The sequence below is a fragment of the Falco biarmicus genome, chromosome 11 (assembly GCF_023638135.1).
Source record: "Falco biarmicus isolate bFalBia1 chromosome 11, bFalBia1.pri, whole genome shotgun sequence".
Lineage (NCBI taxonomy): Eukaryota > Metazoa > Chordata > Aves > Falconiformes > Falconidae > Falco > Falco biarmicus.
The window spans coordinates 3,630,270-3,647,161 of NC_079298.1; the positions used below are offsets into that span (position 1 = coordinate 3,630,270).

At 39.8% G+C, this 16,892-nt stretch overlaps 1 protein-coding gene across 2 annotated transcripts; it reads left to right on the forward strand.

The window, feature by feature from the left end:
- Window positions 1–4,587: 4,587 nt before the first annotated feature.
- Window positions 4,588–16,690, forward strand: ZRANB2 (zinc finger RANBP2-type containing 2). Of its 2 annotated transcripts, none has more exons than XM_056355970.1 (10): window positions 4,588–4,738; window positions 5,042–5,094; window positions 5,218–5,326; window positions 6,576–6,658; window positions 8,267–8,343; window positions 8,925–9,062; window positions 9,939–10,111; window positions 12,324–12,410; window positions 14,180–14,344; window positions 14,880–16,690. In XM_056355970.1, exons 1-10 carry the CDS (start codon window positions 4,683–4,685, stop codon window positions 14,941–14,943), a joined length of 1,005 nt encoding a protein of 334 aa, XP_056211945.1. In that variant the 5' UTR covers window positions 4,588–4,682; the 3' UTR covers window positions 14,944–16,690. The 2 variants fall into 2 exon arrangements, with proteins under 2 accessions (XP_056211945.1, XP_056211944.1); XM_056355969.1 differs by having other exon boundaries at window positions 4,601–4,738; window positions 5,030–5,094.
- The last annotated feature ends 202 nt before the right edge of the window (window positions 16,691–16,892 follow it).

Consider the following 16,892-nt stretch of genomic DNA (forward strand, 5'->3'; position numbering starts at 1 on the left):
TTTTAAGAATCTGTGTTTTAAGCATAGGGAAGAGGAACAGTCCCTTCACAAGTGCCATCAACAGGCTTGTTAATAAAAGAGAACAGTATCTGGCTTTTTTTATATCAGCTGATGGAAAGACAAAAAAGTAGTCCGTTTAATCCACAGAAAGGAAGATTTAGGCCAGAAGTATTTCTGATTGCTACTTGTTGCTTGGGTATAAATGACAGAGGCTGGATTACGTGACAGCTCACAGAGCAGACAGCCAGTACCTGGCTTGGGATTAAGCCAGCAGCTGCCTGCCGTGACTGGTCTCTTTAACTGACTGCGCCTCTGAACCAAGGCAGAGGACCAGCAACCTCTTCAAGGCCCTTTTAGCCCCGCATTTAAATGATTTAGTGAGTATTTGCCAACTCCAGTCTTACTAAACCAAACACATTTAATTTGTGTTTTTCTGTGCTCTCAGCAGGCTTGAATCATTCTTTAATTATTAAATTATTAAATGACAAGCAATGTCTAACCTTCTGTAAAGGTCACTCGTTGAAGAAAATCTTTCCTCCAAAAGCATGTCAGTTTAAGCGTCAATTCAGTACCCATCACTTGCCTGAAAAACTCTATTACCAAACGTCTGTCACACTTGCAAAATTGAAACAAACTTTGGAAGACCAACTCTCCAAATCTTACGGTACATTCTAAAAACTGCTTTCCAGCACTTTTCAGCAGTCTTGTATTTCATAGTAAATCACAAACCTTTGAGTGCCTTGAACAGTTTATAGCATTTGCACTTTCTAACATAGGTACTGCATTTCCACTATTTCTTGTTTAAACAAGTACCTGTCAAGTTGTGATGCGCTCTGAAAAATGAACAGTCAAACATTATTTCGCAGTATAACTTATTACATTAACAGAAATAGGTTTTCATAATAGTTAGATTTCACCTGATGGAAGCACACTGCACTCTTTTTAACTCATAGATCTAAAATTACAATTATTATTATGTCTTGGAAAGCATCAACAATGTATTAAGTGCTTGAAAGTGATGCTTAAAAGCCTACGCGCCCCAAGTTGCTACATAAAGAGCATGGCATGCAGACATTGTACCGGGAAGGGACATGAAAACCAGAATGAAAGAGCTCTGAAGCACAGGCAACCTTCATTTAATTACCTGACTTTGATCTTGCTGGCCTTTGTACCGTTTAGTTTTTCTTCAGAAAAACTGATTTTCAGGGCTTGTTGGTAGGAATTGGCTGTCTAGAAGCAGGCCAATTAAACAGTTTTCTGCACATTTTTCCATTCTCAGCTGTTCGGTTTCATTATGTTAAAATGATGGGTGATGTATTTCTCATTTACTTGGTTATTATCAATTCCTTACTCACATTTGAAGCCAAAATGTACTGCAATAGAAACAGGAATCCAATAAAATTGTTCACCAGCCATTGTGAAATGGGGAGTATTTAAATGAAACTTTGTGTAAGAAACAGAGGAAAAGAAGACTGGCGTATCAAAAATCTTTAAGTAAGCCTAACTGCTTATTTAACAAAGGAAATATCCTATGTAGTCCCTGAGTTGAACACTAGACTGTGTCTAGTCACAGCATCCCTTCCAGACTGTAGAAGATCTTGTTCACTTAGGCCTTGCTTTTATTCATTAATTGAAAGATAGATGGTTTTTTTCCAGTTCCCAGCTGGCTTTTCAGCTTTTAATATATCCATCTTTTGAAGTAAATTGAACAAAGGAAAGTTACAGAAACACTCCCTCTGCACATACAGGCAAAGGTCCTGTTTTCAAAATGATGTTGATCACTTCAAAGTTCTGGCTGCAGATGCCAGGTCAAAAAATCCTCTGGGAAGCCTCTTTTAGCAGAAAACAAACATTTTTCTCATTATATTTTAGTAACTTTTAAAATATTTAAGTCTGAAATTATTATCAGGTGAATTGCAGTTTTGCCTGTGCTTATTTTTAAAACCATGCATATTCTGTTTCATTTCTCACTGTAAAAAGTAAGTGTAGCAGACCATGATTTCCCCAAAGGGAAATCCAGGGATTATGAACAAATTCCTGTCCTTGAAATCATTGACAAGGGTGGTTTTTCTCTGACCTGAACAGCATGAGGATTTTCTCATTCAAGATGAAGAGAGGTATCCTCCAAGCTCATTTGAAATTTCATTCTGTGGAAGTCGACCCTTGCATCTGCCCAGAAGCCAAGCGAAGGCTGTGAAATCTTCTGCACAGGCTCTGCCCATTCTTTGGCGTTTCTGCAGACCCCAGCATGAGAGTATTGTAATGAATTCACAAACCATGATTTCATGAGGAACCCAGGATTTCAGAACAATGCCTCTCCTAAGCATGCTGAAGTTCAATCCAGTTCCTGCTGAATTCAACAGATACCAATTTTCTTCTAACATACTAGCTTTGGACAGTAGTTTTTTAATAAGAAAAAGGACATGACAGATTAATTAAACCTTTCATCACACATTAATTTATTCTGTAAGTCCAGATTTCTTTTGTCTCCCTGATATTACACTTCACGATTTATATGCCTGTTACTTATGAAAGGGTCTTTTCCTGAAGGCATGCAGGAATGAACTATCTTCTAGGCACCAACTTTTGGGTTTGGTTACTCCCTTAACCCTACTGACATAAGCAGAGCATCCCCCAAGCAAAAACAGGGCAGCAGCTGGGTAGTGTGCCTATTATTCAGGAAAAGGCAGGTGATAGTGGAAAACCTTGCTTGTAGGAGGTCTGAACAGAGACACATACTACATGATCTTGATGCACCTTGCTAACTTTATGTTCTGTACCATGTGTAACTCAAAGATAATCTTGCATTCAATTTCCAGTGCCAATCATACATGGTGACAGTGATGCTTTTTTATTTTTTTAAATAGAGTTATCAATACGTTGATATTTCAAATATCTCCCATAAATTCCATAAAAAGCAGGCTTTTAATCTGCAATAACAGTACCTGGATAAATGTATGTTACTCAAGTGCCACCTGCTGTACTGACTAAACGTCATAAGAAGGCAGAAGTGAATCCTTCCAGGCACTCTGGGCTGCAACTGGATTCTCCAGCTTTTTTAAGCTCTCTTTTTTATACTTCATTTTAAAGATTGGTGCTGACAAAGGGACTAGAGATGATTCGTTGCCATCTACTACAGCGCTAAGATTCTGATACCTCACTTAAGCTCAGATTGGTTATTCAGTGGCATAAATGAATGTTCTTTGAAGAAAAAATTGCTAATCAAGGTTTTAAATTGTGCAGGCTGCACTGCCTGGGAAGCACCACTTCTTAAATAGGGTGTGCACACAAACACAAGCGCCGGCCCTGCCAGTGTTGTACAGGCAGGCCCAGTTGGTGAGCTCTGCAGCAGCTGCCCTGCCACCGTCTTTTTCATCTGGTACTCCTCATTCTGGGGGTAGAGAAAAGCAAGATTTTTCACAGCCCTTGTTCAAAATTTGAGCACAGCCCTTCACCTGGGACCTTCTCTTGCTGTAGGTTTAGTCCTTCCTGATTATTACGGACATTTTGTAAGCGGGAATTTGTACACAGCCTTCTCCAGCAGACAAACCGGAGGCCCCAACACATTTTTCCAGTGTTCTTAAACTGTTTTATAGTTTTATAAATAAATAGCAGTAACATTGTCGTCTTGCCTCATGACCTGGAGAGTAGATGCGATAAAAACCAGCCCCACAACCAGATTCCAGATGATTTTTCCACAGGATGTGGCTACAGCACGGGAAGGAAAGGGAATAAAAATTGCCAGGAAAGTAACATTTGCTATAAATAAGCACACCACATGTACTTAATTAGGTAAGGCTGGTCAACCCAAGAGCAGCAGATCTTGCCAAATTACTAGGCCAAAAAGAAAAGTGAAAGGGCGTGAGGCAGCTTGGAAGAGGAACCGAGTGCCCAGTGCCAGCAAGCCACGGGGTGTTTCCTTATTCATCACTTTTAAAGTATTTTTCTAAAATAATGGATTTACTTGAAGACTCTGACATGAATATTTATGCCAATGCTCTTACTCATACTTAAAAACACTCTGTATGTTCTTACATGACTTCATTAGGGCCGTCACCCTGAGAAACCTCGTGCACTCTCCCGTCTGTTGAAATGAGGCCTCATGCAATTTGTTTTTCACGGTCTATCAGCTACTGACGGTTTCTCCGTTATTTTACTGAAGCGAAGGTGCGCACAAGGGAATTCCCGCACAGGCTTTCCTCCTGAGGAGCCCGGGCCTGCGCTGTGACCGAGCCACAGCGGCTGCTGTCGGAAAAGAAACTGCCGTAAGTAATAAAAGGGCCGATATACGAGCGGCCTGTACAGCTGCAGAGCTGGCGAGGCCCTCCCCAGCTGCCAGAGGAGCCCCCTCTCCCCCGGCAGCCAGAGGAGCCCCCTCTCGCCCACCGCCCGCCCGTGGCGGCCGCCGCCCTCGCCGGGGCGCACTGCGCATGCGCCGCCCGCCCGGGCCGCCCGCAGCCCTCCGGGCCGCCGGGGGGCGCACTTCCGGCGCGCTCCCTTCCCGCGACCGCGCTGAGGTGGCCGAAGCGCCGCCTGACGAAAACCCGCGGCCGGCGGCGGCCCCGCTCAGTGCGGCAGCGGGACGCAGGCGCGGCAGACAGCCCGCCCGCCGCAGGACCCCGGGCCTGTTCCGCGGCGGCGGCGCCTGGCGCTGCGCTCGGCTCGGCTCGGCGGGGCCCAAGATGTCGACCAAGAATTTCCGCGTGAGCGACGGGGACTGGATCTGTCCCGACAAGAAGTGAGCGCGGGGGGGGCAGCCGCCTGTCCGCCGCGGGGTGCGGGCCGCGGCTCGGCTCGGCTCGGGACGGGACGGTCCCGGCCCGCGGGGCAGCACCGGGCCGGGGGGAGCCGCCGCTACCGGCTCTCGGGGGGTTCGCAGCTGCGGGCCCCCGGCCCAGCGCCGGGCCCGGCCTGGGCAGCCTCGTGGTTCAGCCGCAGCGCACTCCGCGGGGAATCGCAAGGCGTTTGCTCCGGGCGCGGGGTGTGTGCCTTGCCCAGCCTTGGGCTGACAGGCCTCTTCGGCCTCCTGGTTTGTTTCCAGGTGTGGGAACGTGAACTTTGCCAGGAGAACCAGCTGTAACAGATGTGGAAGGGGTGAGTGTCAGGGTTTTTTCCTCCTCGTCTATTTCTGCCTTTTTTAAAAGCAAAGAATATTACATCTTTTTAATTAATCATGAATCAAGATGTTTGAGGACTGTTTGCTTTTTTCTTTTCCAGAAAAAACGACAGAAGCCAAAATGATGAAAGCTGGAGGGACTGAAATAGGAAAGACACTTGCTGAAAAGAGTCGTGGCCTCTTCAGTGCTAACGACTGGCAGTGTAAAACGTATGCCCTTTTAAAAAAAATGCAGAGCGTTCCCTTTAGAGCCGCACAGCACATCCACAGTATGATACTTAATTCTTGTCAGTATAAATGTGCTTGTACTGGCAAGAGAAAAGTGACCAAAACTTGCAGCTGCTCCACTAGTAGTGTTTTGCTGTGAGGATAGCATTCATGTTTGTTTGCTGGACAACAGTTGCGTAACTAACATGACTGGAAAAAGATATTAAAAAAATCAGGACTAGACAGGTAAAAGTTCATTTTTTTTCTTTGATAAGCCAAGACAAAAGTTCAGAAGAAATGGAAGTGACAACGTTGTTGCAGTATGGTATTTTATTGTCAACATTCACTGAATTTTTAAGGCTTAGCACATAATTAAATTCTCAGGTGTTTCCCCAAACCAGCAATTGAGAATATTAAGATCTAAATTGGAAAAGGACCACTTTAATAAAATGCTTTGATTTTTTGAAAGGTGCTTTCACATTTTCTGGAGCAGTTTTAAGGATTTCAGTTTCTGCTGGTTGAGTAAGCTGCCTGACCAGTGAAACCTGGATTTTTTTTGAAATTTTTTTTCTGTCAGAACTTAGCTATGTTCAGCCCAATACAGCACGAGATGGGCAGGTTTCCCAGGCAGCACCATGGGTCCGGTGCCTGAGGGAGTTCACTTGATGGCACGCTCCAGGATTGTCATGTCTTTCCAAGTTCAGGGCTAGGCTCTGTTATATGGACCTCCTCCTCTCCTCTTTGGAACTGAGCTGCATCCCGATGATAGTGTTACGGATGGCTGAGCGTGAGTGGCCTTTTAGGACACTAAGATAGAAACGCAGTAACAGAAGCACATAACTGTAGCTACACATCGCTGTAGGACAATGACTGCTCAAAAGCATTATTCCCATGGTAACTCCTTTGTTAACTCCTCAGAGCCGTGAGTGCCAGTAGTGGAGAATAAGGAATTTTAACACTTTGTGTAACCTTCTGTTAAATTGTCTGCCTACCTGCTTGTTAATTTTAATTCTTTCTCCTTGATTTGTCCAGTATGGTCATCATCCTCATGCTGATTCTTGCAGTTCTTTGTATCTTGGTAACTGTTGGCCATGGGGTTAATTGTACTAGTGACAGCCGATCACTGCTAAACCTTGGCAAATACATTTCTATGATTTCTTTTTTGTTTTTGTAAGTATTGCCTCAACAGTTAAGCTTTTTGATTTTAAATTAAATACTTCTGGTTTCTGTTTTGTTCTTTTTGCCTCTGAAGATGTGGTAACGTGAACTGGGCCAGAAGATCGGAATGTAATATGTGTAATACTCCAAAGTATGCTAAACTGGAAGAAAGGACAGGTAAGATGTATATGGTTTTAAAATACTCAAATTACTGTAATAAAAACTTTTTTTTATAACTGACAGTGTAATTTAATCAAAGGGATTGTTTTCACAGCAGAACTAGCAAAGTGGAGATATGTAAATAAATCTGTAGGTTCTTAGACCTGATTACTTTTAGTAGTGTGTAAGGTATGTGACAGTTTCATTTGGAAAGTCAATGAATATTCAGCTTAAACTGCCTCTGTATTTAACTTTGATACTAAGCTGTTTGGGAGGAGTAATGCAATATCTTATTAAACTTCAGAAGGTCTAGTGTATGTACAACGTCCATCTACAGAGACCTCAGCAGTCACAAGAGTGGTGTTTGAAGGCTGTGTAGTTTAGACTGCTATTTCTTAATGAGGTTTGAGGTTTGGTCACACTGAGATGCATTTTAAGTTCCTCCTGCATTAACAATGAGCCCGGTGGTAACTAGAACAGAGGATATCCTTACAGTGCGGTCGGAGCTATTTATACTGTTACCACTGCAAATGGGATCAGGCAGAGAATTTAATACATAGAGTATAACTAATGCATATAAAAAAAGAAGCAGGGAGAGGAGCACAGAGCTTATTATTCAGAAGGAAAAAGAGTATTTTTTTAGTATTCTTATTTGATATTGTAAGCGTATTAAGGAATATTAAAGCATAATATTTAGTTTTATTTCATATAATATTATATTAAATATTTCAAATGTATAATTTCTTTTCAAGTTCTGGTGTCCTTCAGAGTAAAAGTGCAGTCATGCAGGACACCTAGAATGTTGCACATGCTTGCAGTAAATTACAGAGTCAGCGGAAATTAAAATGAGCCATTGAAGTTTTCCACTCACATTATAAAAAGGAATAGAAAGATTCTTAAGGTAAATCTTGGAAGTTGTACAATTCGGTGCAACAACAGGATGCTTTTACTCCTGTTGCACCTTGAGGGGAGAGAGAGAGACAGACACACACATACATATAGAGATACAGATGTATATGTCACGGCGTAATTGTGATAGGGGACCAGGCTGGCATGCCCAGAAGCCACCAGGGAGGCTGTGTGCACGTAGAACCTGGCTGTGGCAGAGGCTGCAGCAGCGCCAGCAGCCAGGGAAGCAGTTAGCCGGTGTTGCCCTCACCTCATGTTTCAGTGTCTGCTTTCCCAATCTGGCTGCCCTCAGAGGTGGGGGTTTGGTCTTCAAGGACAGTAGCTTTTATTCCAGCCCCTTGCAGACATTCTTGTGTTTATCCACACCAAGGCAATTGTCAGGCACTGCAGCCCTGCCAGAGCTCTTCTGGGAAGCTCAGCATGGCTATAACCCTGAATTTTATATTTTTTTTCTGTTCTTTTAAATGCTCTTGCTTCTGTGTTGTTCATGTGTCAATCCATTTTCTCTATTAGGTTTCTGAGGAACTGTATTTAATAAACGTGTGTGGGAACAATTCATATTCCCCTTGAGATCATATTACATTCTTACAGTACATATATATATAAATCCACTGAAAGCTTCCAGAACCTCTGTGAAAGTTTAGAATAAACTTTGTGCTTCATGTAGCTGAACTTGGCTTAAGCTTAAGAGCTTGTCTTGTTTTACCCCTTTCAAAGGATATGGAGGAGGATTTAACGAGCGAGAGAATGTTGAATATATAGAACGTGAAGAATCAGACGGGGAGTACGATGAGGTAAGATGAGGTATAGGTATTACTCCGGAGGGACACATGTTGTGTGATGTGTGTTTAGGAGATGTACATTTTACTTGGTTTCCTTGTGGGGAAAAGCACTAGTCAGAAATACATTGTGGTCCATCTGATTGTCAAATGCTTGTGTCAGAGTTTTAAACTGAAAGTAAATGCGTCCGTTTTGTCTTTCGGGGGGTAAAAACTAAGAATGAGTTCAAATTAAACTGGTAGAAGCTGGGTGTGTTAAATTTCTTAAGGAGGTGGCTTCAGGGTCATGAATATGGTTTTCAGCCAGATGTTCAACATCTGTTTTATAAAGATATCCCATAGACACAAATATAAAATACTGTTGTTAAATTCAGATTTCTACTAATCTTGTCTGTGGATCCTAACGGTATCTAAGACAAGCATCTCTTTAGAAAGTTTCTTGCTGCTAATTGGTGTTTTATGATACTTCCTTTCCCTTTGAGGAATATCTTGTTTGAAATTGATGTGTACTTATTTTTTCATAGAAGTCTTATCAGAAAGTACAGTTGGAATTTACTTTTGATTAAAACGTGTTCTAATGGAATAAAATTTCCTAGTTTGGACGCAAAAAGAAAAAGTATAGAGGGAAACCAGTTGGTCCTGCATCTATCCTGAAGGAAGTAGAAGATAAAGAATCTGAAGGGGAAGATGAGGAGGATGAGGATGAAGATCTCTCCAAGTATAAATTGGATGAGGTAGCATGGTTTTGGTTATTTTTCGAGCCATTATTTTTTATTCGTTACTACAGTGCTGTTTAGTAGTAGCGGGATATATTGGTCTGTATTTTCAGCTGCCTTTAGACCAGTGTGGAGGAGTAGCTATCAGTATAATGGTGCCTGCTGCTTCTTGTAAAATATGTGTGCAAGCTCTGTTCTGTTCTAAATATTCTAAATCCAAAGTCATATAATTTCTTTAAACCATAAAATATTATAAGCTTATCTGAAATCAGAAAAATTGTGAGGTCTTTGTTTAGAACCTTTATCTATGGCTGCCATATAAAGGGAATGTTCTTGAGTTTTATCCTTAGCTTTTTAGAAGCAGGTCAGATTTATGTTTTTATAAAACGGAATAAAATATTCAGAGAAAATTTTTTTTATCTTTCCTGAAATACATGATTGTCACACATTGGATTGTCAATATCTTTGGACAGCAGTCCTGCAGAGACAAGCGTATATGCTTATTTTTTACACAGAAGTGACCAAATCCTGCATATGAAACATGTCTCTGCAGAATTATGCTACAGTTAAGATTTTTGAGTCTGAAAATTATTCCAGGCACTCACTTAAACTAACCAGTGAAAATGAATGTTTTTTCATTAACTTCATTAAATAACAGAAAATGGGACTTTAGATGAGTGTTTTGCAGGCTTTTTGTTAGTCTGCTTTGAAATATAAATTTTCAGTCACTCTTTACTTATAGAATTTTTGGATTTCATTCATTGCACTGACAACAGTATTTTCAAAGGTTGGGAAAAAGCACAAAACAAACCATAGAATAAATAAAAAACCACTACCTGAAGAAAACAGTCAAAATATTTTTAAGTATTTATTGTATATCTGCATATTTTCCAGGATGAGGATGAAGATGATGCTGACCTTTCAAAATATAATCTTGATGCCAGTGAAGAAGAGGACACTAATAAGAAAAAGAAATCCAATAGGCGCAGTCGTTCTAAGTCTCGATCTTCCCACTCACGATCTTCATCGCGCTCATCCTCTCATTCAAGCTCAAGGTCTAGGTCCAGGTAAACGGGTACAGGTCAAGGGTAACGACAGGCAAAATGTCAGTATCTAACTTCTTTATTTACTTTTTTTTCTTGATTACCTTACAGTTTTAGTTTGATAATGTTAAGAATTTTATGTACAGAGTTTACATGGGTAGATAATGTTCTGTTCTTACCTTCTGTGGCTCCTCAGTAGGGAGGCTTCATATGTCCTGTTGCTTGTTTTAGTCAAGTTGATATTTCAATTGAATCCTTTAAAAAAATTCTAAAATACAACTTACTTTCAATTTTATTTTTAGGCTTGTGGGCCATACGTGATTCAATGGGTGAATTTCTTTAGCAAGTTTGAGTAGAGTTGTTGAAGAGAGAAGCAGAAGGGGTGGTATTGTTAAAGTGGGAGGAAGTGGCAGAAGAGGGCAGTGATGATGCAGTCCAGACAGATTCAGTGAGAGGACAAAATGGAAAATATGTAAATAAACACAAGAAACTTGAACTTAGCTTGATGACAAGCTACAAAGCTTTAAGTACAGTGGACGTGTTGCCAGAATAACACTAAAGGTTTATATTGATCATGGGGCCACAACAAATGTCTGCTGGGTAGATGAAAGATCTTGCAGTATTACTTAAATTCAGTAATACATGAACAATTCAATAAATATTTTGTGATCGTGTGATGTAAGTAATGTTCTAGCTTTTTAGCTGCCTTACAGTTGATACAGGGATGATACTGATAGGTTTAAGACCTCAAATTGCTACTGGATCATAGGGTTATGCATAAAGTTCAAGTTTCTTCTAATCTTCCTAACTTTGTAACTGCACCTCTCTGCTCTCACTGCTGTAATCACAGCCTATGTTCTTCAGACCCTCATACTAAGCAGATGTCAGCCACGGTCTCCGTTCTGTCTTTCTGCCCATTGCTGTCACACTTTTTTTCATGCTGCCTCTTCTTTTGACAAATTACATTCTTGGCAATACGTATTGTCAGCCTCCCCACTCCTTCACATGCCGTCTTGAGACAGGTGTTTGCTGCCTGGTTCCAAGGAGGAGCAATAAGTGAATAATAGCGACTGGGCTGGCCGGCTTTCAGCAGGTTTTGTAAATGAAGTGAGGTGTGGAGCAAGATCTTTGAGGAAGTGGCTGTATTGTCCTGTGTGCAGATAGTACACAACCAGGGTGGGCTGCATTCCAGTGCAATTCTTAGGTTTAGGGGTGGGAAGGTCATAGAAGTCAGAAGAACTTCATCTGGCCATAATTTTGTTTGCTAATTCACAAATGTTAACAGTGAAGTGAAAAGTAGCATGTCAGAATTGAAATTTGCTAGGGAGCTTTCAATCTTCTGTGGGACTTTCTGCTTCTAGCTACAGATAAATAATTGGAAATATCAGTTGCTATTTGTGGGTACTCCTTTGTGGCTTTTTAAAAAGGCTTAAATACATTTTCTAGTTGGCATGTGTTCATGCTGCTTTTGTTTGGCACAGTAAAATGAAAAAGACATGGTAACGATATAAACTGGGAGATTGACAGCATATGTAATACGTTTTTCCTGAAAAGATTATTGGAATTTGATAGCAATACCTCCTTTATACAATGGTTACTGCAAGTCTGCTACTGTTTTTACATATCTTTTGTGGTTTGTGCTTTAAAGAAAATCCATCAACATGAAAAATTTGAAAATTATTTTGACCAGTTGAAAGTAGTGTTAGATCTGTCCATATTTTAGCCAAGAATTAACTACTGATGAATTTTTAATGCAGGGGAAAATCTGTACAGAAACTTGAAACTGCTTACAAAATGCTTGTGAAAACTTCTTGGGGAAAATTTGCGCTAGCTAATCATACTATTTCCTACTCTGCTTTTCAAAGAAACTAACTGATGGTTTTCAAGTTAAAGCACAAATTAAACGTTAAGACATTGATTTCATTAAATAGTTAATGGGTACGCAGTTGTCCATTTTGCCAAATAACTGCAATCCTGTTTAATTTTTGTGCTTTGTTTTAGGAAACATGGTAAAAAGCTGACTTTACAATTTTTTTAACGGACCATCTTGCGATGTTAAAGTTTCTGTTTTAAAATGTACTGTGCTGATACTGGGGGAGTAGAGGAAATTGTCACTTCTTTAGTGACTCTAGTCCGAATTGTATTGATGCATCATTGCCTCTGCTGCTAACAGTAGCGGTTAGTCAGTTAAATACAAGTCCGACAGTGGAAAAAAAAATCTTCCGTGTTGTTTCAGGTCCCATTCAAGAAGTTCTTCCAGTTCCAGATCAAGATCTCGTTCCAGTTCCAGAGAACACTCTAGATCTCGTGGGTCGAAATCAAGGTGAATGAGGTAGCACTCTCTCCTTGCAGAGAGAAAAAAGGGCAGAAGAACCAACTGCTTGTTGATTTCATCGTAAAATTATGCCGGTCAAAAAACATTAACTCATTTTGATCTTGGAAGTCAGAATTCCTGGGGTCTCTGCACGAGGTTGTTGCCACTACAGATGTATTTCTTGAGAATGCGAGGTTTTGTTTGAAGAGTTTTAAGTCTGATCTAAGCTAGAGGAGTGGACGCCACAGATCTTCACTTTGGAGGAAGAAGAATTTGAATGCATGTTTACTTGCTTCAGTAATTTTTGCTGGTTTTGCTGGTTTCCACTTTGGCTACTTGATGTGGAAGAACATTAGAAAATACACTATACTTCTGGTTTTGTGTTTAGTCATAACTTAATGTATCTAACTTCCACTAGGTAGTGCTGCCATTATCTTTATAAACGCGGGGGGAATGCGTAAAAATGTTGATAGTAAATCATGCGAGAAGCTGACAGGAGCTTGAGCTCGCTGACGTTTTCTGTATAGCGGTTACTGACCTGTGCGGGGAAGAGTAACAAAAGCACATAAGTTCCTTAAGGTGTCCTTGCACAGGCATCCTGTTGGCAGGGCTTCCCTTTTGCGATGGAATGAAGAACTGTCCCATCTCCATGCATGCAGAGAATCTAAAAACTGTAAATCAGGAAGTTTCAGTTGGGAAGACCAATCACAAATGGTGCCGCCATCCTTTGGTGGCAGAAACATGCTATGGATTGTCACATGAGGGTCAGCGCAAGATGGAGTCCATGCTTTTAGGAAGAGAAAAAGGGTGCCTGTGCCCCCCACTAGACTCTGAAGTGACTCATTAGCTGAGCTGGGTTATTTGCTTGTGCCACACAGCATCAACAGAGCGTCCTGGTTTAGCTTGTGTGGAATAGGACTCTTTTATTATTCACAATGAGAACCCTGAAAATATTTTACCAACAGCATACACTGTGGTGTTGGGGTTTTTCTCCTAAATATTTTATCCAGCTTACTGAAAAAAAAAACCCTACCAATAATCCTGTTAGGTGTGTTTATTAATTTTGGAATTACAGTTTAGGACTTTATAGCTCTTTTTCCACAGGTGGGTTTTTTTCCCTTGTGGTTTTTTTAGATAATCAAAGTGAGTTTTGAGTGCTTGTAAATGAAGCTGGTTCATTTCATGATTTTTTTTTTTTAAATGCCCAAATGACTGTATTTTAAGAGGGTTTTTTTAATTATTTTAGTTGTGGAAGGTCTTACACTCTACCCAAATTTATTTTAAGATTTGTAAATACACCTTCTGAGCATTTTTACTGTTCCAGTAAGATGAACATTACAAATCTCCAGTGTGAAATAACAATATTTCACTTCATGTTAATGGATAAATCATCATTACATCTGTGGTTTTCAAGCCATTTTGCTTTGTGAATTTACTGCGGAAGGGCCTTATATCAGCTACTTCCTGTCCCAGTCCCCATCTCTTTTGTCAAAATGCGTCATTCTGGTGAATGCTGGAAAGAGGTTTCCAAACCATTGGTGGTCTGTATCTCAAGTAATGCTTTTTAGCAAAATTTATTAAGCAAAGTACCACGGCAGTAGAAGTCTTTATTGGCAGATAACGAAGGAGTAAGTATTAAAGTATCCACACATTCATTTGACGAAACACTGATGTAACTAGAGTAGTGAATGTTCATGAAAACTGTCTCTTTTTGTTCTTTCTTTGTTCTTTCTATGTTATACCAGAATTAAATCTGATTTATTTCTTAATCAATAAAGATCCAGCTCCAGGTCCTACAGGGGGTCTTCCACCCCAAGAAAAAGATCTTACTCAAGCTCTCGTTCATCATCTTCCCCCGAGAGAAGCAAGAAGCGAAGTCGTTCTAGATCTTCTTCATCTGGTGATCGCAAAAAAAGACGATCGAGATCACGGTCACCCGAAAGGTTTGGGTTTATGTAGAATAAGAATGGGTGTATTTAAATGTGTGATTTTAAAAGTATTTTTTTTTTCTGAAGGACTGAGGTTCACTTGGGAAAGAACTGAATCTGATCAGTTATTCTGATTTTAAAAGTAGTTTTCTCACTTCCCCTACTCTTACTTCCTATTAAAACCTCTGTAATTGCCTTCCCCGCCCTCTTCCAATGAAACTTCCTCCTGCTAGGAGTATGTTACATAGAAAGACCTGAGTCACCATTCTTTCAGTGTGTGAAAGTGTTAATGTGTATGTTATTGATTTATTTTCATAAGTAAATATTGCATTTAGAAATTGTATTCTACTTTCAGTATTAAGTTTACATTTTTAGTATTAAATTAATATTCATTACCCTAAAGTGGTTTAAAGTTATTTCTATATTCTTATAAGGCCCTTATCAGATATACTTGGCTTCCAGCCATTATAGGATACAGACTACTCAAAGTGGATACTAAAATTAATTTCAACTTATTTCTTTGCATGCTTTCTCCATTTATATCTTACAGACGCCGCAGATCATCATCTGGATCTTCCCATTCTGGTTCCCGTACAAGTTCTAAAAAGAAATAATGTATTAAAGCTCACATTTCAAAAAAAAAATAATAATTTCCAGTCAGTGCATGAGACATTTTTAAGAAGTTGGTGTCTTGGTCAGAAGTGCTAAATCTGCTAGTAGAGGTGCATGTCTGTCCTTGCTTTCTGGAAAACTGCAGCTTTGTTCATTCATCAAACAAAAAGTGAGGTAGCATTTTAAGCCATAAACTCCCTAGAGGAAGTGTGAAGTTTTATTATTTGAGTAAGGGGAGGTTTATTATTTTTAAAGACTCAGTTACTCAATTCCTGGCTCTCTGATATGTATGAACAGGCACAGGTTGGATACGGTCTAATACAACTCTGCTCTTCCTGTGACAATTACAAAGAAGTATCTGAGGAATACAGGAAGAACCCATGAGCCTTCCGCATCCAACTCTGAGCTTGTTTGATGTAGCTCGTATGGGACCACGAAAGATTAGCATAGCTGTAGGGCTGGTGTTATCCATAGGATGAAAGTAGTGAGTACTTATGTCTAATTATTTTTTATTTTTCTGTGTTGAAGTGAAAGTATAGATGGATGCCCCTTTCTTTAGCTGTGCTCAGTGCGAAATAGCTATTAAATACCCAGTCCATCATATGATTCTTTAGAGACTGAATTAGACATCATTCCTTTGAAGCTAGGATGTTGGAGACGTTGGGCACATTGCTCAAGTGTCATAGCTGCCGGTGCCTGTCACTAGAAATTATTTGCTGCAGTCAGCCATGTGCCCTTTCTGCAGCAGGTACTGGCTGTAGTATTTTCACATGCATGGACCCTGGACTCTGCGATCCTTTCTTATAGAAGGATCATTTAAGAACTACCCTTGAGATGGAGGAATGTGGAACTAGCTTCCTGGAATCGAGTGAAGCTTCTGCAGGCCATCCGTAAAATTCATTTTGGGCTGACTAAAATTTTCAAGGTATCTGAATTTTATTTATATTTTTTAAAAAGAATTAATAAAGTGTGTAGAAAGTTCTGACATCTTAAATGTGTTCTTCATCAATCATTCTTTTTCCCTTAAACATAATTTATGGCTTAAAATGCTTTATTGAATCTGTTTTACTAGCAATATGACATTAAAATTTGGTCTCTCTTGAGCTCCGTTTGGTTAAGAAAGGGTTAAGTATCTTCACTGCCATCACAAGGTAAGTATGTTAAGGAAAATCTTCTCTTTAAGCAAGCAAACAGCAATATGCCTGCATTTATTTCAGCAGTAAAACTTCCAAACCCGTATTTGACCACTGCTTTTTTTAAAAGAACTGCACAAAAACAAACGGAGCAAAATTTAAATACTACATTCTGCGCTTTTTTTTTTTTATTAAGACATTTATTTTGGACTGGTACATAAGAAAAATGTTTTGGTGTAGAAATATTTTGATAATCTTTTTGCAGAAAAAAATGCAGTTTCTTCTTTAATGCTTTCTTTTATATCTAATTTCAATGCTATATGTGTGTAGATTGCACAAGAGCAGGTTAGTCTTGTAACTGTGCCTCTGACAACTTCGAAGTCCAACTACTAAATTGTAAAAATCAGATAAATAGATGCTATGTTGTTAGCCTTTGGGTTTTTTTCTTGTGCTTTGTACTAAAATTGTTGCTGTACTTAACAGATGAAAGTTTTTAAATTTAGCAAATGATAGGCCTACAGACAGAAGGAAAATTATGGTTTCATTTGGCTTAGATAAAATGTAAGGCAAAATGATTCTGTAGACAAGTGTAAATAAAACCTGTGAGTCAACTGTGCAGTGAGTGCTTTCTCTTGGCAACAAAAGCAAATCTTTCTTCATAACCTATAGTAACAGATTATTTTGTTGTTCTCTGTTACTGCAGTGCAAGAAAGGCAGTATGTGCACTTACGCGGCCACACATACCCTAAATTTTCATACTGTTCTCAATACACAAGTACTCAATATTTTTTTATTTATGCAGCAGCACGTTTAAAATA

Excerpts from the sequence above, each read along its gene's own strand:
- ZRANB2 (XM_056355969.1), top strand. The coding sequence starts at position 4,683 with ATGTCGACCAAGAATTTCCGCGTGAGCGACGGGGACTGGATCTGTCCC. Across the intron at positions 8,344-8,924 it reads CAGACGGGGAGTACGATGAG|TTTGGACGCAAAAAGAAAAA; the intron begins GTAAGATGAGGT and ends AAAATTTCCTAG. Across the intron at positions 12,411-14,179 it reads TCTCGTGGGTCGAAATCAAG|ATCCAGCTCCAGGTCCTACA; the intron begins GTGAATGAGGTA and ends TAATCAATAAAG.